The 22,065-nt window shown below is 45.7% G+C and overlaps 1 protein-coding gene across 2 annotated transcripts in view; it reads left to right on the top strand.

Moving 5' to 3' along the window:
* The window catches only part of LOC139763437 (uncharacterized), a 304,757-nt gene that overhangs the window by 249,540 nt on the left and 33,152 nt on the right, over positions 1 to 22,065 (top strand). The window contains exon 4 of one of the 2 annotated variants that reach the window (XM_071689475.1): positions 21,719 to 21,868. The exons of the other annotated variant lie outside the window; for it this stretch is intronic. Coding sequence (XP_071545576.1) covers positions 21,719 to 21,868 — 150 coding nt within the window. The remainder of the gene's footprint in view (positions 1 to 21,718; positions 21,869 to 22,065) is intronic. 2 annotated transcript variants of the gene reach the window in all.

Here is a 22,065-nt window from a genome sequence, read left to right as displayed (position 1 = left end):
CGGTCAAGACCGTCAAATGTGTCCCTAAGTTAACCTCTGGTGTAGATGTCGTCAGGCTTTGACTATCACAGGTTGTTAAGGATGGTTATTATAAAGATGTGTGTAGCAGTGACTAGAGTGGGTGGGACGCTCACATTCGGCGCTGTAAATCAAGGACTGGTTCTTTCCCGCACGCGTCGTGAGAACCCGCCTTCGACTCCCAGACAGCGCTAAAAAGCTTAAGGAAAAGCTAAACAGTTTTTTTTTTTTTTTTAAGATTATGAATCAAACGCTCAGTGCATAAAGGAAGACTGGGTTGTATGGTGACCTGAAATTTGACGTGACCTATCACTGGGGTGAGCACATAGGTCTCGCCATCATGCCTAGAGGTCGTACAATCGTCCTCAGTGGTCGTAACGTCGTCCTCAGTGGTCGTATCGTCGTCCTAACTGGTCGTGCTGTCGTCCTCAGTGGTCGTAACGTCGTCCTCGGTGGTCGTACCGTCGTCCTAACTGGTCGTGCCGTCGTCCTCAGTGGTCGTCCGTCGTCCTCAGTGGTCGTAACGTCGTCCTCGGTGGTCGTCGTCGTCAGGGTCGTCGTCCTCAGTGGTCGTGCCGTCGTCCTCAGTGGTCGTCCGTCGTCCTCAGCGGTCGTAACGTCGTCCTCGGTGGTCGTACCGTCGTCCTCAGTGGTCGTCCGTCGTCCTCAGCGGTCGTAACGTCGTCCTCGGTGGTCGTACCGTCGTCCTCAGTGGTCGTCCGTCGTCCTCAGCGGTCGTAACGTCGTCCTCGGTGGTCGTCCGTCGTCCTCAGTGGTCGTAACGTCGTCCTCAGTGGTCGTACTGTGGTGCTCAAGAGGTACAATACAACTCTGGCCATCAGCTGAACCTACAATAGACCTGTGTCGTAAGCAACTGTACGTCACAGCGAGGTGTGGCCCTGTCATTGGACACAGGTTTCCGTCCGCATTACCATAATGTCCCGTATGTTTCTTCCCTCTGACGTCTCATTTGCATAACTCCTGCCGTGCCACCGTGTTGAGAACGAGGCAAACTCGGTCATCATTGGAACAGAACGTAAAATAAAACAACAGTTTGGCAAAGGTTCCATTTACGGTAAGTGTTCTTCCACATATCTGTCGTTCAGTGTTCGCTATAAACGTTCAACCACCGATACAGATCTAGAACAATATAAAAACGTTCTCAGAATATTAGCAAGTAAGTTGATGTAAATGTATAGAGATCGAAAAATAAGGATGTTGAAGTATGGCAACATTGCTGCAAGCCATAGGTAATGCAGTCCCCTCCCGTATTGTTGACACAGTAACATAAACACTGGTAAACACGGTAACATACAGACGATAAATAAGGACACAAGCATTCTCATGGGGACAATAGCACTAAATTCTCCTAAACACGAGAGCGCTAATACTCATTATCACGGTCACCCATACGCACTAGTGAGCACTGTAATTGCACCCTGGTGTGCATGAAGGTTTGGCACCCTTCCTACCTAGATATTCTTAGCAAGAACCTAATATATAAATCGGGTTTCTATATTAGGATAGCACGACCCCGTGGGGGTAGTATCGGTACGACAGGGAATGTATATGACTTTAAGTGCGACGGACCGATAAAGATAAAAATTGTGAGACTATAAACGAAGATGTATTGATAAATGTGCTGAATTAGAGCTCACTACATCGTGTTCTGACAGACGGTTTCTGGGTATTGACTCCAATGAGCTGTCAGAATTGGCCTTCAGGTCGCATGTCGTCCTTGTGTTATACGTTATTCTTAATGTTTGAATATATATATATATATATATATATATATATATATATATATATATATATATATATATATATATATATATATATATATATATACAACTTGTATATCCATTTTCTGTGGTGAGACAGACTCACCACCATTGGAACAAAAGTGTGTAGTAATCATAATTAACATTATTAGTCCCCCTTTATATCCTGTTTCGCCTCAGATGTTCTTATACAGGGATATCCTGGACTTTCCTCGTCATCCACTGCAGGTAAAAGTTGAGCTGCCATGTTCATGTTCGACGTGGGTAAGAAAAAAAAATGGAAAAGTTCTCTCGGCTTTTGTTCCTCCAGTGAACAAGTTTTTATTTGACTCTGTTGTTAGTCGAGGTGTACGCAATGAGCCACCACCCATTGCCACCTTCTTCAGCGAACTGGGACTCCTTTGCTTGATTTGGTTAACGAGCTGTCGCCCCACTTATGAAACACTCGAATTTCTTCTCTAATTTTGCCCAGTTACAGCCTCGTTAAAGCTGGCGGGAGGTCGTGATGACCTATGTGACCTAACGTGGTGAGTGGGTCGGGGTTATCAGCGGTGTCGATGCTCACAGGGGAGCTGTGTGTTGTATTGGTCTGGGCATCAGGTCAGGAACACCACTTTAGCTAGTCCTTGTCTCGCCGGGTCTCGAACTAACGTTGACCAGTCATCATGGCTGTCCGTCTCCCCCTACCTAGACCTCTCATGATCCATCAGCCCTACGTCCAATCTACACCTCATCCCACGAATCCTCGTCTTTGCCTGTCGACTCACAGCGCCCCCGTCTGCGTCACCCAGACGCCTCTAGTTCAACCCACACCGTCAACTCATAGTCAGTCTCATCCTCGGTCTCATAACTCTTCTTGATCCTCATCGCACAGCTTCGTCAAATCACCATTTCCTCACTATACCTCACCATCCAAGCCATCGCTCTCCAACTCTCTCCCTCGACTCCGTCGGGCCCCAGTTCTCCAGCCCTGACCGCCCCAGTGGTCCATCAGCCAAGGTGGCCCGTCACACCGTCGCCACCGCGCCGCCCCGCCCTCACCGGCGTGACCGGGAACGTGACACGACCGATCGTGACGCGTTACCAACCAGGACAAACACAGCGTTACCGTCCCCTACAACGACGCAGTCTGTTCTTCCCCGTAGATGGCAACACAGCAGCTACATGACGCGTTACACACGTTCGTCAGCGAACTCTCTAGCGACGATGGACTTTTGATTACATTTGTAATCACGCTTCACGCTTGATTACATTTAGCTGGCTACGCAGTGGGAGGAACGTGAGCGCCCGTCAGATCTGAGATTCAACGTTCGATCATTTCGGTGTTCGTAGTAGTAGTTTTGGTCATCCTTGGTAGGTCAGTACGAAATCATTGTGCAGACGTCCAGTTGGCTGGGAAGGGCTTGCGCGGGTCTTCACCGGAACGTGACTCATGGCCAGAGGTCGATATTAGCCTGAATGGAACGGAATGCAGGTGTTCACACACCTACAGTAGTGAAGGTATTCGTAGGTTTCATGAGTTGATAAAAGAAAGAGAGAAAAAAAAGAGTACGTCGACTCCCTTTCAGAAGTCATTGAAACTTAATGGAACGATGGGTATCTTTTTTTTTTTATATTATCGTTGAGTTAAGACGCTTTTGAAAAGCTTTGTCGTGGCCGCGGGCCACACCACACGTAAACATCGGCCAAACAAAAGTGAAGCGACAAGCGTCGCTTCCACCGCATCACACCTTATTGATCCCCCCGTGAGCTGTAGCTTCACTAGTGTGGGGCACGGGACCACAGCTGCTGGACCTGCCTGTGTCACTCTCCCTCTTATACCAGCAGTGTACGTGTGCCACTCGTTCCACCTGCCAAGCATAGAGCACTTGCCTCACCAACCCACCTCGGCCTCGACACACACTGCTTCAGACTATTCCACGCAACGTTGCTCGTAAAGCTCACAGAACACTCCCCTCCTGTAGCAACATGACACTTACGTTCACTCCTCTTATGGGGTGTTTGTAACAAAGGCACAGGTCGACTTCGCCAATGATGAACCTGTTCAGTGTCGCTTGTCAGTGAATCCCACGCCACTGGACCTGCCCAGTTGTCACTGCCTGCGTCTCTCCACACCCCGTCCAGACCTACAACATATTCCGCCCTGAGACTCCGGTCCAACCGTGCCATGCCCATGTGTGGACGTAACACGTAACAACTATTCATTTACCACTGTTTTATTGACTCGCCAAGAGGCGACGTGAGAGGATGTCACAGCAAGAAGTAATTTACATCTTGTAGCTTGCCTGTGCTCTGAGGAAATAGCTGCACAACCCTAAGACAGTGTGGTGTTGATCACCAGATCAGAGTGTCCAGAAAGGGGCTAAGAAGGACGTCAAGAAGAGGTGTTGCTCGCTGGGCCCGTGGCTGTGGGGTTATATCAGAGGTCTGTCCCAACGTGGGGTTGCGCGTGACTGTGGCATAGTGAATGTTCGCGTTGCTGCGGGTTGCACAGAGTTGCACAAGGCTGACCTCGTGCCAGCGGACAGGGTTGCGCCTGAAGTCACCGTGAATGGAACTATGACCCGCCTGTCCGCGATGGAGACGGACACGTCATGACCAGGGAGCACTGGTCACCGGTCGTCTTTTACTGTCTTATCGTCGGAGGTCACTCCAATCCACGCCAGGTCACATGGTTTGTGACCTCGCTTGTCGCACGTAAGTGACGCTTTTTTTATTTCCCCCTCACGGACCCATAGTGAGGTGGGATCCCCTCATAAATGAGAAAGTAAGTGATGCACTCGAGTAACTGCGACTTGAATAGTTGGTTGTGATTCGCGAGTGAGCTTTCTGTTTCTGTGATAGCGTCCGTGTGCTCGTTGGGTATGAGTCATGAGTGGTAGGATTGTTGTTAACGTTGCTGTGATGGTTGTGTGCAGTCTGGCTGGGTGTTGGCTGAGGATGGCAGGAGCATTGTGAAGTACATGGGGGAGGACAGGTCACAGCGAGACCCGAGGGTCCCTAATGAGGTCTAGTTATGTGCTTTTCTTCTAATGATAGTGGCCCGATGGAAAGGTTTGAGAGAGAGAGAGAGAGAGAGAGAGAGAGAGAGAGAGAGAGAGAGAGAGAGAGAGAGAGAGACGAAGGGCTCCTGTGAGAGCTGAAGGGTGAAGGAAGGGAAGTGCAGAAAAGATGATGACATCACATGAGGTTGGAGAAGGCCCTCAAGGTGGAGTTGAGGCGGAGAATCAGCTTGGCAAGCGGGGTCGGATACCACTACCATGGATGATGAAGCCCTTACGATACAGGCGACTTGATGCTACTTGTATATTCTGGCGTCTGTGGACCATCGTCTCCACGTGCTGACCACGGTAAATACCACGTCAGCCCAAGGGAGAGGATGTTGGGTGGAACATGATTTGTCCCGTTTCCCTTGAGGGCGACGGTACGACCCTTGAGTATGACGATACGATGTCGCAATCGAGGGTCGTACCATCATGCTCAAGGTGTAGTTAGTACCTTGGTATCAAAGAGGATGAATATGACTTCCGAGTCTTTGAATTCCTTAGACGCGATTATATTATTATTGTTGGCCAAAAGTAACAGAATGTGGATTGAACTAAAACACAGAATACAAAAGGAAAAACATTTTGTTTTTATCCATCAAGAACACCGATACTTTGCCTGACCCTTTGTGCCATCCCCTCTCTCGCTCTTCTAACATTGACCCTTTTTTGTCCTTGTGCTGAGCACGACGACTTTTACAAAGAATTTACTCCCGCGTCAAAGGACAGTTTTGCGAGTATTTGATTTGAAAGACAGTTTGTGCCCGTATGATCAGACAGTTTAGTCTCATATTTAGAAGGTTTGTGCTTGTGTTCGAAGATCACTATTGAAATTTGCATATACCGTTACGAGTCCTTGCTTGACCTCTTTGTGTTTACATTATATTCCCAGCCTGTGTCTGCACGTAATCCTCGACCTGTGTGTCTATGCAAAATTCCAGACTCGAACTCTGTGTGCAATTATTCCCAACCTCTGTGTGTGTGTGTGTGTGTGTGTGTGTGTGTGTGCGTGCGAATTCCCGACCTGTGTGTGTGTGCACGTAATTCCCGACCCGGGTATGTAAACATAATTCCTGACCTGTGTACATTTGTCAGACTTCTGTGTAGATGTTCGTACGTAGCGCAGTTCATGCAAATGTCATATTAAGTGCAATTTGTGCGGTGAGTTTTGCACGGGGACCCGGATCTGTAATTTACCTGAGGATAAACGTAAAAGTAAACATTGATGATAATCTGTGGAGAACAGGACGATTCGTGGATTGGAATACTTGCTGGAGCTGGAAGCTTGACCTCTTTCACACAAGCAGAAGAAAACTGTTTATCTGCAAATGGACTGATGGTGTGATTAATGGCTTGTGGAACCTGATGGTTGTGATGCTGATTAATGATATTGACTCATCCGCTAGTTAATCACGCTCATTGCTCAACGAAAGTGCGGTGGAGCGTTGATATCCGAATGGACCAACCTGTCAACGAAAGCATTCTGGAACAAAATTCGTATCGCAAAAAAAAAAAGAAAAAAGATATAGATGAGCCATCTACAACAGGATGGTTCTGGCTGGTCGAACATATCTATATTTCTCGTAAAATCCACACGAGTGGGTCTTCTTGACTCTTCCCCGACACTCGCTGAGCGTGGTACTTACCCACGCTCGTTGCTCCATGACGATGCTAATACCTTAGGATTACCCCCATAAATCTAGAGATAACAACAGTAATGTAAGATACTGGTTAGTGTGATTATTGGCGCGGAGGGTGGTGGTCGGGGGTGGTGATGGGTGGTGGAGCAGTTGTGGGAAGTGGGGGGGCGGCGTTGTGGTGGTGATGGCGAGGAACACACACACACATACTGTACATATTATGGATCTCCGTTCCTCTGCTGTGGCTCATTAGCCTCTCAAACTTCATTAGTACTCCCGGCTGCCCCCAGTAATTAGCCATGGCGGGATCCGGTGCAGGCTGGGGCTAGGGGTGGAGAGAGAGAGAGACCAAATGCAAACAGTGGTTGTAATTACCTCAGGTGGGAATTGGTAGGGGAAGGAGTGTGGAGGTGGCTAGGGTAAGCGGGAAAGAATAGTCTAAGGTGCCTAGGATACATGGAAGCTGGCACATTAAGGTCCTGAAGGAGTGTAGTGCATTCCTTTTCTGCCTTATTGAATTACCATTACGTGTTTTTACTGTTAATGTTCAAATATTTCTTTAATGCAAGGTTACTTCATGATCTTCGATATTAGCTCGGCATCTTCAGCCTGTTGAGCACGAAGCAACGACTTTGGAGAACGACAGAACGAGTACTACGGAACGACCCTTTTGGTAGGATGAGGTGGCCTTTGGCCTGCTTCCCATGGGTGTCCAGTGTTCAGAAACCAGGTCGCCACACCCAGGGATCGTCCCGCCATGCTCAGGGGGCTGCCCCTTGTCGTGTTCGAATCCTACTGTCGTGCTCAAGGGTCGTCGTACTCCGTCGTGCTCGAGGGTTGTATTGTAGTTCTCAAAGGGGCCAACGAACTGGCGTTTCAAGATCGTATGAAAATGGTACCAAAGTTTTCTCTTTCTTCGAAGTGGTATGCGCATCCAGGAAAAAAAAAATCGACGGAGTCTTTTCTGGGTGTTTTTTTAAAGATATATTGTATCCATTTCCCCTGAAAATGAGCATCGTTAAAGCAAGTTATTAGGCCGTTATTTTCTCTTATGTTAGGCAAGAAGGGCAAATCCGACATTTTATGGCTTCATATGATACTGTAATTACTGGTAATGTTATAATTACTGCTGGCCAGCGAACTCAGATGTGAGCCACCTGCATCACGACTTTCCCCACCTCATCCAGACCCACCTTACCTGTTCCAGACCCCACCCTAACCATTCCAGACCCACTTCAACCGTTTGTTCCAGACTCACCTCAGCAGCTGAGCTGCCTCGGCACCCTGCAGATCCACCTCAGCACCTTCCAGACCCAACCTCTCACGTTCCGGACCACTTTATCACCTTCCAGACCAAGCTAATCTCTTTCGGACCCACCTCAGTTCCTTCCAAACCCACCACAACTCCTTCTAGACCCGCTTAACCCCTTCTAGACCCATCCTCAACACCTTCCAGACCCACCTCAACACCTTCCAGACCCACCTCAACACCTTCCAGACCCACCTCAACGCCTCCCAGACGCGTCAGCACCCTCCAGATCCACTCAGCACCTTCCAGACCCACCCCACCCTCCACCCTCGTCCATCTGGCCAGTGATATGCGATCCCAAACACCAAAACTCAATTAGCCAGAGCCTAACTCTCTTCTTCCAGTTGTTTACACTGGGGCGATAGCCGGTGCATTACAGCTGTGATTCTCGTCCATCGTCACCTCCGGCTGGTCTGGATAGCGTTTTACTCTTGATTCAGGACTAATGGCAATTGGATTTCATTGCGCGATGAATGTTTGTGTTTGTGGTTGAATATATCCCGATGATTATATTGTTGCTGGCAATTTGCCGGGTTTATAGTTTGAGATTTAATGTTTATTTTCCTGTCACAGTATTGTATAAATAAAGTTAAGTGGTGTATATATATATATATATATATATATATATATATATATATATATATATATATATATATATATATATATATATATATATATGCACGTAAAACCACGATGGAACAGAAAATATATAAGTCATTTCTTGACCTCCATTAGCAATGGTGCTCCCATTACAGGAGACTGGTGTGCCGTGAGAAAATTTGATGGCTTTTTCGAGTGCTTCCCTGAATATTCATGGCCCAGAGTTGTCGTCATGGAGGTGCTAATGTCTCCCTCCTCCTCCTCCTCCTTTCTTAAAAGGCAGTGAGGCCTACCCACCCCGCCCCGCCTCTGGAACACAGTGATATCTCAACCACTTTTTATTCGGACAGGGATGGGCCTCAGCTGATCAAAAGTTCCCAGGTGCCACGAGTCGTTCCTCATATCTCGCGTCATTACCACTACATTGAGTAAGGGTTCTCTCCAGCCTTGGGGCCAGCCTCTCAGTAGCGTCAGGCAGTAGATGAAACTCCTAATTTCCACTGGATCTCCTTCCCGCCTCCCTCCCTCATGCCGCCGAGGGCAGTTTTCTAACAGATGATGAGTCGTTACGAATAGTCTTCACAATACAGTCTGACGAACATGACTGAACCCTGTTTCTATCGTCATCCATGTCACCTTTTTTACGTAGTTCAGGACTGTAGGATGCTATTACCGTCCTCCTACGGGAAACCTCGTTGTAAACCATCATCAGGTCTTTGCTTGTGTGTGTGTGTGTGTGTGTGTGTGTGTGTGTGTGTGTGTGTGTGTGTGTGTGTGTGTGTGCCTTTTCCTCATAACTTCCTCATAAGACCTTCAGGTCGTCGAGGGTGATTACGTCTTCTCATTGCCCTTGTTTCAGGGTCAAGTTATCCATCCCCCCCTGGTGTTTTACACGCCCAACCACTCCCAAGGCCAAAAGCAGTCGCAACGTTTCATTATGGCAGGATGTCACTTGGCTTACAGATCGCGAAAACAAACGCAGGATGTGTGTGTGTGTGTGTGTGTGTGTGTGTGTGTGTGTGTGTGTGTGTGTGTGTGTTGTGTGTGTGTTTCCACCATTCCCGGCCATAATATACTCAGGCGCCCATCGCTCGGGGTTATTACAACCTGTGTATCTCACGCTTCCAGAGAGAGAGAGATGTTGGTTAAGGATTGTGGGGCAGGTTAGGATGCCGTCCATCACACCCTACTTACCACCCTGCTGGGGGTAGCGCAAGGCTGACGTCACACCTTGACCTTCAGACTAGCGGGTCCCTTACTTAAATATTAATACATCGGCGTCCAGCCAGACTGTGTGTGTGTGTGTGTGTGTGTGTGTGTGTGTGTGTGTGTGTGTGTATGAGTGTATGTGGTGTGTGTGTGTGTGAGTGTATATGGTGTGTGTGTGTGTGTGTGTGTGTGTGTTTGCGCGCGCGCGTGTGTGTGTGTATGTGGGTGTGTTTCTTAGTTTTTCTCTTTTCTTCCTCGTTCTTCCTTCTTCTTTTTTTGTATATATATATATATATTTATCGTCTCTGCTTCCTTTCTTTAACTTTTTTTCTCGTCTTCAGTAGAAGATACAACAGCATTGCTGCACTATCCTCTGCACCGCAATACGAATGCCTGCATTTCAGCCTCCCATTCCTCCTCCTCCTCCTCCTCCTCCTCCTCCTCCTCCTCCTCCTCCTCTTCCTCCTCCTCCTTCCCTTTCCCCTTCCTCACTCCCCTACCTCCCCAACAGGAGTGGTCGTCTCCGCAGTAGCCAGTAACAGGGAGACAGGTGCAGGGCGATCGCATCGCACACTTACTGACTGACGCTGTAGGACGAGGCCGTGTGAGACGAGTGCAGAGCGATCGTATCGCTCGCTTCGTCGGGAGGAGGAAAAAGAGTGTGTGAAGCCATCCTCGTCAGGGGGCAGAGCGATTGCATCGCACGCCCCATCAGGAGGGAGAGTTAGAACCTCCCAAGTCCACCTCATTCACATTCCCCCTCATAACTCTGTCAGGAGGAAATCAATGAGGAGAGCGGAAGCCCCCTTTTTTTTTCGCCTCTCTTCAATCCGCTCGCTCCAGCTCCCCGCCTCCAACTGCGTCTCAACCCTGACGTGTGGCAGAGTTGTGGCGTCCTTACAGGGTATTTGTCAAGTTGCTGGCTGTTCACACCCAGTGAGAACGTTGCTCTCGGAGTTGCTCGCTTTTCCCAATATTTTTGCTTTTTCCAACTTCCTGATAAGATAGTAAATCATTTTCGCGTTATCAGTAGATAAAAAAGAGTGATAGAGTTTGTTCCATTCTTCTTTTACAGTGTCCCTGTGTCCTGGAATTACGTGGCATCACTATTAGAACATTTGGTTTGCCTCGACTCACTGATCCAAGGGTCGTTTACAAAAGTAATTAAAGAAAATGCAACTTTTGGACTCAGTTCGCAAATTAGGCATGATAATTACCGCAAATTATGCATTTTGAAAGTGGACTTGGGCAGGGTGCTCTGTTTTTTGCGCGTCCTGATGACCAGCAGAGGAGAAAAAGGTATATACATCACTGTCTGGAAATATAAATTTTGCTGTAGTGATTTTACGGTCAGCGTCCACCTGTTAGTGTGTGTATGATGTACCACGTCAAGAGACTTGATATGTTGAATACATATCCGCTCTTTATTGACGCTTCATTTCAAATTCCACCCTCCCTTTCCCCCTCCTCCTCCTCCCTGTTACTGCTGTTTCCACTGCTGCTGGTACTGCTGTTTTTGCTACTACTACCGTTGCTCCTGTTACCCTTTCCGTTGGTCTTGTGTTTTTGTTGTTATTGCTGCTGCTGTTCTTGTGTCTGCTTCAGTTGCTGCGCTTTTTTTGTGTGTGTATTTATATTTTTTTTATTCATATACCACAGGCTTCTTCTTTTTTTTTTTCCTGCTACGTGCACTCTCCTTTTTAACCCCCATACTGTATGGTAACCACAGCCACCGAATCCCCATGAGTGAAATACCTGTATGATGCGTGGTCGGCCTCGGATTCCATCCACTGAGAAGTAAGTAACAGGTCAGAGACGCCAAGGTCGCTCAGCAACCTTGGCGGGGGACCTTAACCCAAAAAAAAAAGAAAAAAAAAAGATATTACAGTCTTTGTATCAGTGAAGAATGGAATGTAGTGCGGCCGCAGCGGTGTGGGCAGTGAGCCCTAGTGGTGGTGGTGGGAGGCATTTCCTCCGTGTGAGGGACAGCTGCTGGGATGACGAGTGGTGTGGCTGTGGCTGTGTCCCGGATGTTCCTCCAGGGCAGACGCTGGACGATGGGGTCTCCTCCTCTCTACCCGTAGAGTGTACGGGAAAACACATCGGAAAATCTTCCGATTTTTATGACGATTATGGTTTTGTATAACGCTTTGCGTATGTGTGTGTGTGTGTGTGGTGGAGAGACAGGAACATCTTTTGAATGTGTTGTGATGATTTGTGTCATAAGGCTACGCCCACAGTAGAGAGACGGCTCTCTTTGTGATGTATACAGGAGAAACAAGCATGATAGGATTTGTATACGTATACATGAGGCAGTAGTCCTGGTGGTGTATGATTATCAAAGCATAGTTTTTTCTTGTATGATTTTCCCGCGTCGGAAAATATGGTAGATGGGGGTACAAGTGTGTTGTATGAGTGGATAAAAAGCCACTGGGATTGTTTTAAAGGCATTGAGTTGTGTATATATGGTGTATGCGTATGTTTGTGATCAGAGGTTACCGCTATAGGGACAGAGAAGCTGGGGAAAACTAGCCATGATGGCGTGGGTGTTTCTGCTTGCATATGAAAATCTCAAGAAAGTTAGATACAGCATAGAATTAAAAATTTGCCACTTTTGATATACAGATGTACCTGTGTGAGGCAGGAAATCTGTCTTTTAGCTTACAGCTACATATGTGAAAGAGGAAACATCTCGAGTGGAGTATGACTCTGCATGCATGATAGGAAACTGGGGCGTTCGTGCATGAGGGAACGCAGCCGCAGGGACAGCCTGAGAGCGGGGGTCGCCCAGTCTCGCAGCGTCGCGATCAGAGGGCGGGTTTTTGCCAGGACGATTGTCTAGTGTCGGGGAGTACCCGTGGATCCGGCTACACTGGAGACCTACGATATGTAGGAATTTATTCCCTTCGACTGTCATACAGAAAACATGATTTTACCATCATTGTTATCTCTTTCTTTATGGGTGATACCTGCCGTGGGCCGTCATGATCAACGGCTCTGTTTTGCGTCGGTGAGTGATAGGCTACATCGAAGCGTATCGTCATGATTGCCTTTCAAGATTAAATACTCCTTAACAGATAACTTTATTTGATTTATTTTCGTCTTCTTACGTTTTGTTGTTAGGTTCACCAGGTCTGTATGCCTTGCATGCGTCCTTTACCTACGACCTCCTGTTCATTTCTTCAGAAAGATGAAGTATTTCCTAGATCGGAATGCTGGCTTTTTCCGAGAGGTCAAGCGTTGATAAGAACACTGACATGCGAGTATATACGCTCAGGAATCCTACGTGGTTCGCACTGGGCCGTTGTCAGATACATAGATACATTTGTGGTTAAAAAAAAAAAATAGTTTTCTGGTCCGGTAAATAACGGTTCGTAAAAGTCAAAATAGTTTGATCGCGCGATTTTCTGCGGTATTGTAATTCTGATAATTCCCATAGTAGTTGCGTTCTCGGAAGTCGGTAGATTCGACACACCAGCGCCATTTCGTAGAATGTGCTAAGAATGAATAAAACCAAGGCTTGCTTGAAGCAGTTTCAGCCACACGAACTAACCTCGCTCCCCAATAATCCGATGGTCCGTTAAATTGAATCATGTCGCTTGATGGCAGCTGTGTTCACTATTACGGGGAACATCCTCTTCCAATTAACTCCGTGAAGTAAGATGAAGCCTAGGAGTAAGTTTATATGAATTTGTTTCATATGACCTTCGGTTAAGTTTACATATCTACCAGTCTCTGACGTGAGCGGCGAAAAATATTGTTGGATTCAGTTCGGTCATATCGAGATGGTATTGTGAAGGGTTCATAACAGAATTTGAGTAGCAGCTCCGATCCAAGTTATTAGCTGGCGCACCTCACCTTTGCTTGCGACCACTGAATAGCTGACTTATTGCTCTCATGTTGGCTTGAGCAAGTCACCTGCAAAGACACTGCTGTAAGAGCTCTTTCCTAGGATGGTTGAGACAGTCTGTGCTTCTCTGCTATGGCTCGTCCCCGTCACATGCCGGGAACAGAATGTTTGGCAACTTTTTTCTCCTTGAGTGACGGATAAACGTTGCTAATGAGGGGGTTCCCTGGGGGAGGAAAGGAGGGGGGGTGTAGAGATGGCCATATTGAAATGCCAGTAGTGAAGGCCATAGACTTATCAGGTTTACTTCAACACTGAATTTTGTCTCTACCACTCCTTTGTTTCCTAGTCTTTGGGTAAGAAAATATCTATCATTTTTCTGTTCGTTTTATGGAACTGAACACGCCACAGTTTTGGCAAAATGTATCTTTCTCTGTTTTGAAGCACCAGCAATTTCTCGCGGAGAGGGAATGATGGCATGAACATTACGTCCAGAAGGAAGTTTTATATTATTTTGAGCCAATACTACATTGGAGTGTTTTCCAAGTGTTATCGTCCTATGGAACGTTCTCACATCTCGTGACACTTGAAGGTGAATTCAGTATATCGTATGAAGTAGTATTTTAGCGTATTTATGAGCAGAACGGTACGATCGTTGAGCACGACGGTACGTCTCCTCCACAACGATAGCCTGGTCTTTGATATAACCTGGCTACAGGCGCGTTAGAGAACCCAAGGGTCGTACCGTCTTAGCTCAAGGAGTTGCAGTAAGTCAAGGTCTACCTCTGTCATGACATTCCTCAGCCAGTGATCCGGTACGAAACCTCAGCTACCTGCACGTAACTAACTTGATGATGTTTTGTCAGAATTTCCCTTAGTGTACTTGAAGTAAATTGGTTTAAAGAAAAAGATGCAAGTCCCTGCCATTGTTTGCCTTCCGAGCATGACTGTTGAGCCTCAGGCCTGCATGTGAGAGCGTCAGCGACTGCTTCTGTGCCTTGGTATTGCTTGGAGCATCATTTCTGCACCTCTTGTGTGTGAGTGCAGTGCAGGACAGAGTTACTGGGGCATTTTGACTCTTTGACACAAGGTCGTGGAAGGTATTAGTCGGGTATTTACGCGGTTAGATTGTGAAGTGAAGACAGTAATATTTTTGCTTTCTTCTCTAAGTCACTCCAAGCAATTACTCATGATTACCAGAAGGATGTATCAGACATGCCTGGTTTTTACGCTGACACCAATTACTCCGCCAAAGTGTTACGTTAAGATTGTCTGCAACCGGAATGTCAGGACTTTTGTAACATGTTTTCACGATTATTGGATCGGCATGATGTAAGATAGAGCAGGCTTTCTATCCGGTTCTGTAATGAATGTGTACAGAGCTCCCCTCGGGTAACCATGAATGTCGGGTCGGCTGCTTGTTGAGAGAGAGGGTAAAAAAAAACTTGTGGTTACAGTGTTACGGCTTTCCAGGGCTGGGCACTGAGTGAGGAGGGGAAGGCAGCATTGAGTTGGGGAGGAGTTTAATGAGGAGGAAGGTAGCACTGGGTGAGGCGAGGGAGAGGGAGGGAGGTAGAAAGGCGAGGAGGATATTGGAAATGGGGAGGAGTGGAAGGGAGGAGACGAAGGAGGTAGGAAACATTGGTTGAGGGAAGAGATGAGGAAGTAGGAAGGAACTTTATGGTGATGGAGGAAGAAGGAAGAGAGGAGCAAGGCGTTGAAAGTGACTGTGAGGGGCGGGGGACTGGCTGGCTGGCTGGCTGGTTGGCTAGTATGACTAGGCTCGCAGCGGGAAGTATTGATCTTATTTACTGGCCTTTTCTCTCTCTCTCTCTCTCTCTCTCTCTCTCTCTCTCTCTCTCTCTCTCTCTCTCTCTCTCTCTCTCTCTCTCTCTCTCTCTCTCTCTCTCTCTCTCTCTCTCTCTCTCTCTCTCTCTCTCTCTCTCTCTCTCTCTCCCGGGTGTGTGAATCATGCTTTTAGTATCGCTTGCCAGCCAGGTGGCCACTGTTTGGCTCCGGTGGCGTCGCCTGCTGAAACAACGTCGTGGACATGTTGCTCCTGCTGGCGGCACTTGGTGTTGTAGTGCGCTGGTGGAGGTGGTGCACACTGTGTTACTGACACCGCGTACGGCCAGGGTGCTGTTTGCTGCGCGTTACCAGGATGTGCTGTTGACTTAGTGGGGTGTCTTGAAGGCAGTTTGAGTGATTGACGGGCATAGTGTTCGTTCGCTGTCCGCCTTCCGCGCCCCCTCCTCAAGGGCATTAGTGTGGTTGGGTGCCTGACCTGGCAGGGCCATAGTGTGGTTGGGTGCCTGACCTGGCAGGGGCATAGTGTGGTTGTGTGCCCTGGCCACGCAGAAGGAGGTGGTGCTCACCACCCAGGCAAGGGTGCCGGTGCCCTGGCGCGCAATAACCTGGTCTAATTCCGTGTTGCTCCTGCTGCTGGGGTCGATAGTTCCTGCCTACACACCCTCCTCCTCCTCCTCCTCCTCCTGATACTCCACTTTTTGTTCACGTCAGGTCAGCCAGCACGCAAACAGCGCCAGTCCACCGTCTTAAGACCTATACTTATTTTTTATCAGATTATTTTTCATGTGTTGATGGTATATACATGGCTTGGTAAACTCCTTTTCATATATATATATATATATATATATATATATATATATATATATATATATATATATATATGAGACAGATGGATATATCTTCTTTTTCGTTTCTTGACACGAAATGGAGATGTTGGAAAGTCAGTATGTTTACTCTTAAGAGTTGTCGTGGGAACCTAACCTTACCATGATCTGGAAACCTGATTCTTCCCCCGGACGTACCCATGATACAGTGGTGCTCAGAAAATGTCACCATCTAGAATGCGAAAACGTAAATTGTAATATTTTTTTGGGGGGGTCAACGATTAACATTATCTTTAAGTGCATACGTCACCGAGTTTACGGTAAATGCCATTAGTGGTAAATCATAAGTTGCGGCATTTGGTTACTTTGGCAAATCGTTTCGGGGTTTACTTACGTAACCCCAGGAATAATTTCACATCTATTGAGGAGCGTACATACTCGAAGGAAGTGTACGTTTTCGACATCAATTTTTCCCGGACGTCTCGTTCCTTGTTGCTAGGAACTCCGGGATACTTAGCTTGACTAGATGAGCATTTCAACCACCTCCCACCCAGCAGCATCCCAAAAAGAAGACTTGTGAAAGGTGCAGAGGTAAACGTGCAGCTTCTTTGAAGATATGCCTGGAAGTAGTCCGATATTTGCCGTACTGAGGTAAATCTAAAACCCGAAACGTGCTTAATGAACGGGGTATTTCTTCGTAATTCATCACGACTGTTGAATGTAAGTCTGTTTAACCTAGAGGTTCTGTGTATGAACAGTTGAGAGGAGTGGGGGGTAAGTGTGTGTGTGTGTGTGTTGTGTGTGTGTGTCTGTGTGTGTCCAGGGGTTCGTGACTGGCGCCAGCATATCGACCAGTATGTCTTGGCCACTAAGCCCTCCTCCCCTCCCAGCACGGTCCGTGTTAAGTTTACCTTCCTCCGCCACCCTCCTGCCTCAGGTGCGAGGGCTGCATACAACGGCGTGTGTGTGTGTGTGTGTGTGTGTGTGTGTGTTGTCTTAGGAGATATCTTCAACACAGGAAGGCGTTTAGAATTTTTAGGACGGTGGTTATAACTCTATCTACACGGCCTTGAAAAAAAAAAGTCCTAATAGCGTTCGATAGGCCCAAAAGCCCACATTAACTGACAACCAACTAAAACCACACTGCGCCTGCTGGTGGCTCGGACCACCGCGAGTTAGGTGGTTGTGGCTCTCGGTGAAGTTATGGACGATCGCGCGAGAGCTGAGGAACGGTCCGGTGGTATGAACCCACACACACACACACACCGGCCTGAACGTGCTTGCTGTCATCGATCCAGGGAGTTAGTTGCTGGTCATCCGTCACACGTAATGTGTGTGTGTGTGTGTGTGCTAAGGTTATGAAAAAAATAATTCAAACCATGACTGAGTAGATTGAAACTGCTGTAAATTGCTGTATTCTGTATGTCTGCATTCTCATTGTCATTCCGGGGAAGTTAGTTGTTTACAACCAGCTGTCCTCAAGACTTCCCGTTCTCTGTGTGTTGCAGTAAGCTGTAACGCGCTAACCACACACACACACCCCAAAACAAGCTCTATCTTGGAATAGAAATAACCACCTCAAACTTTGGCCTTTTTTTATTCGCGTTGTTTTCCTTCCACGACCATAAGCTACAACAACATTTTAAGCTTTAGACTCCCTCCAGACAGTAATTCATGATTTGACACAGAGAGGTGATTATTTTTGCCCGTGGTCCGCACTCTGAGCTCAGTTTATTGATAACGAACTGGCGGCGGCACTGGTAGCAAGCGAAGAAGGTCTTGCGTGTGGAGTACTGGGGCACGCGACAGGGGTATCGTGATGTGATGGGAAATACAAATCTTTCGAATTACCGGATTCATTTTTTTTTTTTTCATAAGTTTGGCAGGGAAATAAAGATAAGGTGAATTGGTTCTTACAGTCATGTTTTTTTTTTTTTTTGCGATAAACTAACTCTCTCAGATTATTCTGTTACGGGTGAACTGATTTTTTTTAAGCATATTTTCCCTAAAAAAAAAATTTTCTTCTTTTTATAAAGACGCGTATGTATACACACGAACACTTTCATACTGACCAGGAAGTGGAGCAGATGGTGTCTAGCTAGACCAGCTCTGACCTAGTGCAGGTCCGTGGGAAGCAGTGAGGGTTTGAATGGTCTTAGAATTATATTGAACATCTGAATAAGTTTTTTTTTTTTTCGACTGGTAGTTATAACTAGTCGTTGACGGCCTTAATAAATGACCGTGACAGCTGATAACTTCCCAACCAACCAGCGAAAGCGGAAAAACGACATGCATAACCTATAGATTACACGAGAGGGATAGAAATACTCATACTGTAGATTATATGACTTCGACTTACATTATAAAGTGGGATCCTGCGCCGTATGAGTACTGTGTGGACAGAGGAGTTTGATATTATGGCTGACAATACATGGCGGCGGACGCTGGGGAACTGGTCAAGCTGATTTAGGATGATTTAAAGTGGAGGAACTAAAGATGTGTTGCAAAATATTAAGGAACTGCGGGCAACAGCTGCTTCCAAAGGCCAAATTTAATTGCACTGTTAAGTGAGGAGGCTGATGAGTCTGGGGAAGTTGGTGGGTGGTGTTCAGGCAAAGGTGAATAAGATGTTTGAGAAAGTGGATGATTGTTTGGAGAAAGGAATTGGATCTAAAGTTGCGCAACAAAATATCGCTGATAAAGACGCTCAGGAAAAACTCGATGAGGAAATACAGACAGTGGTTAGTTAAGATCATGAAACATGAGACATAAATGGGTCTGTGTTGGAGAGAAAGAGAGAGAGACATTAACGAATATGGTGGACAGGAAGAGGTAGTCTGTGAGTATGTTTTTGAGTGATGGAGGGAGAGAAGGTGACGCAGTTTCATATTAGGAGAAATGAAATGTCAAGGATGATACTGAGGAACGTTTCAGGCTAAGGGCAGTGTACAGGGTAGAGGATTGGCCTGCTACAGTGGTTTTTTTGGTAATCATATGAAGAGTAGCTTCCAGAGGAGATACAAATATGAAGGAAGTTGATCAGTTCCTTGGAGAAAAAGTCGTTTCCAGGCTTAACTCAGGTGGGACCAGGAAGGATAATGAAGACTTACTCTCCAGAGAGTTACATGTGGTCATAATAACTGTAACACAGGAAAGAAGGAAATGGAGCGTAATAGACTCGGTAATATAAATGTCGAGGATGTTAGTCTGAAGGTTTTCTTTACGAAAATAGATGACTGAACTTCGAAAATATAGAATTATGTGATGAAATTAACAAATACATTGTTCACGTTGTAGCAGCTGCTAAACAGAGGTAAGTAATGTGTTTAAGAATGAGTTAATTGTCTCAGAAGGGTGTACATACTGGAGTTATAAGTAGGGTGGAGGTGATGCGTTAGGGATTCGAAATATTGAATGGAAAAGTGTTTAGAACTGAGAGGCTTCTTTGAATTGCTACTCTTGATATATATATATATATATATATATATATATATATATATATATATATATATATATATATATATATATATATATATACACACACACAGTTCAGTTCTTCATAATCAGTTCTGTGCATGGATGCTTCAGTGTTGCCCTTTTGATGATGGGGAACGCCTGCGTACGAGTTACTTGATATTCTAATGACACCAGTTTTGCTGGACCTTTTAGATCACTAGACTCGTAATGCTCTGGATATGATTCAGAATATTGTTTGTTTATTTTGTAGATGATGACTGGAAGATCTGGAAAATGTACTATCCTTATCCGCAATAGTTCTTGGGTCGAGCCTTAGCGTAGCTCTTGAGACCTGTTTTGTGCTCTTCCACTCCGAATTATTAGTTGTGACAACTGTTTAACGTATTTGTACTACTGGATTCATTTTTTTTTTCTTTTCTAGGTTTCCAAAGTGGTGTTCTTTACCAGTAAGGTGGTCTTGCGTCCCAGACAAACCAACCTTAAGGAAGTAAAGCTTGTGGTTTCTCGTGTCCGTGGCGGAGTGTTGTGTAATCAGATTACAACATCTATCCACAAATTAGTTGGTAAAAGAGGGATATATCCCTCACAAGACGGGTTTGAAGAATATCTGGTTTTAAAGGACAGAATTTCTTTCAAGACGTTTACAGACCATTATGCATTATATGTCTTTGTGCTGCAGGACATCGGAAATACACATCTATAATAAGACATAAGAAATTACATCGTTCATACCTCCTGCTAGTGACTTAATATGTTATCGTATTAGGCGTTCTTTTTACCTTGAATATCCAGAACATACAGACCTCTTCCTACTGGTGACAAATGTTTCCTAGTGTTGAAATCTTCATGCAGCATGCTATTTGAATGAATCGGGAGAATTTCATAAACTAAGAAATGATTAATTACATTATTTTTACCTAGTTTTTCCTCATTAGTTATAAAATTCTTGATATTTTACTTCCTGCTTACTTGGTCACTGTAGTCTGCTTCCTCCCATTCCAGCCGCATACTGATTCAGATATGAGTGGATTATTCTTTTTACAGGACTGGGAGAAGGATGACATTATTCCTGCATAAATGCCATTTCTTGTACATCCTCTCCTCACATTTTTTTGGGATGTCATCTGTTACTCATTTTGTCAGTAATATTAAGACCAAGAGTTATGCAAATCATATATCATTGGCATGATCATTATAGGTGATTACCTGCTCTCAGTTTATGGGCCTAAGTTGTATCAGGGTTCACTTTACTTCTTGTGAGATTATCTGGAAAATTAGCCTATTTACTTAATATAAGGGATGTTTGTTGGTAGCCTTTCCTTCGAAATTTTCACATATTTTTCTGTGATTTTTTAAGACCACTGTCAGTATTTAAGTGACCTTTGTCATAGTGCACTTTGACTGAGATAATGGCTTCATTTGTTGTTTTGAAGTGGAGGTACTAAGAAAAGAAATGGCCTGGTACCTCTCTCCAAGTTGCCAGAATAAAAGAGGACTTTTACATGGAAGACGTAAATCCTCCTGAACTTGTTATTTAAAGGGGTTATCAGGAAACCACCTGAAGGATGGTTTTGTTCACCAATTATTCATATAATACATCCTGTTGGCAACGAAAACAACAATAGTTTTATGATGATTTTTGTTTTTGTTCTTTCTTATTTTACATTTCTGATTGATACCGTAAAGGGTAGGGTGTGGGAGAACAGACTCCAAATTAGCAATGTAGTCTTTTCAACCCAAACCATAGTCAGCTTCATAAAGGAACTAGATGAGGTCACCAGTCAAGTTTTCCTCCATTAGATTTCCTTTTCTTAAACATAAGAAACTGAAAATAGTTCAAAGGAAAAATTAGTGTTTAACTTAAATGCATAATAACCTCGTTTTTTGTATTAGGTTTTTCTGTTCGTTCATTTTTTCAGTTTGCCTTTGGTATGAACCAGAATTAGCTCCTTTGAGTTTACAGATGGTATTTTTATTTTTGTCGACCTTTAGTAGTATATAGGTATCTCTGGTGGTACATTTTTCGTCGCTGGTTTCCAAATTTTCTTATAGTTTTTCCCCCTTCATCCTTACATACTTGTGACTTTACTGTTCTAGTAGTAAGCATCCTTTTGTGTAGCATTTTCTTGCTTGTAACTGGTGACCTTTGACCCCTCGCAGCCTGCTGGACAATGAGGGCATAATGGGTCGGAAGCAGGGCCTCAGCTACTCCATTAACCAACCTGACCTCATTGAGCACGTCACCCACAGGACCACCATCCAGCAACAGCCCAACAACCAGATAGTGTCGGACAACCAGGATGACAGGGAGTAAGTCCACCTCCTTGTGCCCAAACCTGATTCACCACATGCATCAAGGTGTCAGCTTATTTTTCAGTCGAAAGAAACACCACAGGAGCATATAACCACCTCATTCCTCACATCTCAGGGGGCTGGGAGGGAGGGAAGGAGCGCCTTCGCTCATGAACAGCATAGCCTTAACCCTTCCCATCCCCAGAGTTGTAAGC

Source organism: Panulirus ornatus, chromosome 47 (assembly GCF_036320965.1).
Source record: "Panulirus ornatus isolate Po-2019 chromosome 47, ASM3632096v1, whole genome shotgun sequence".
NCBI classification, from domain to species: domain Eukaryota; kingdom Metazoa; phylum Arthropoda; class Malacostraca; order Decapoda; family Palinuridae; genus Panulirus; species Panulirus ornatus.
This window is presented reverse-complemented; position numbering and strand designations above follow the sequence as displayed.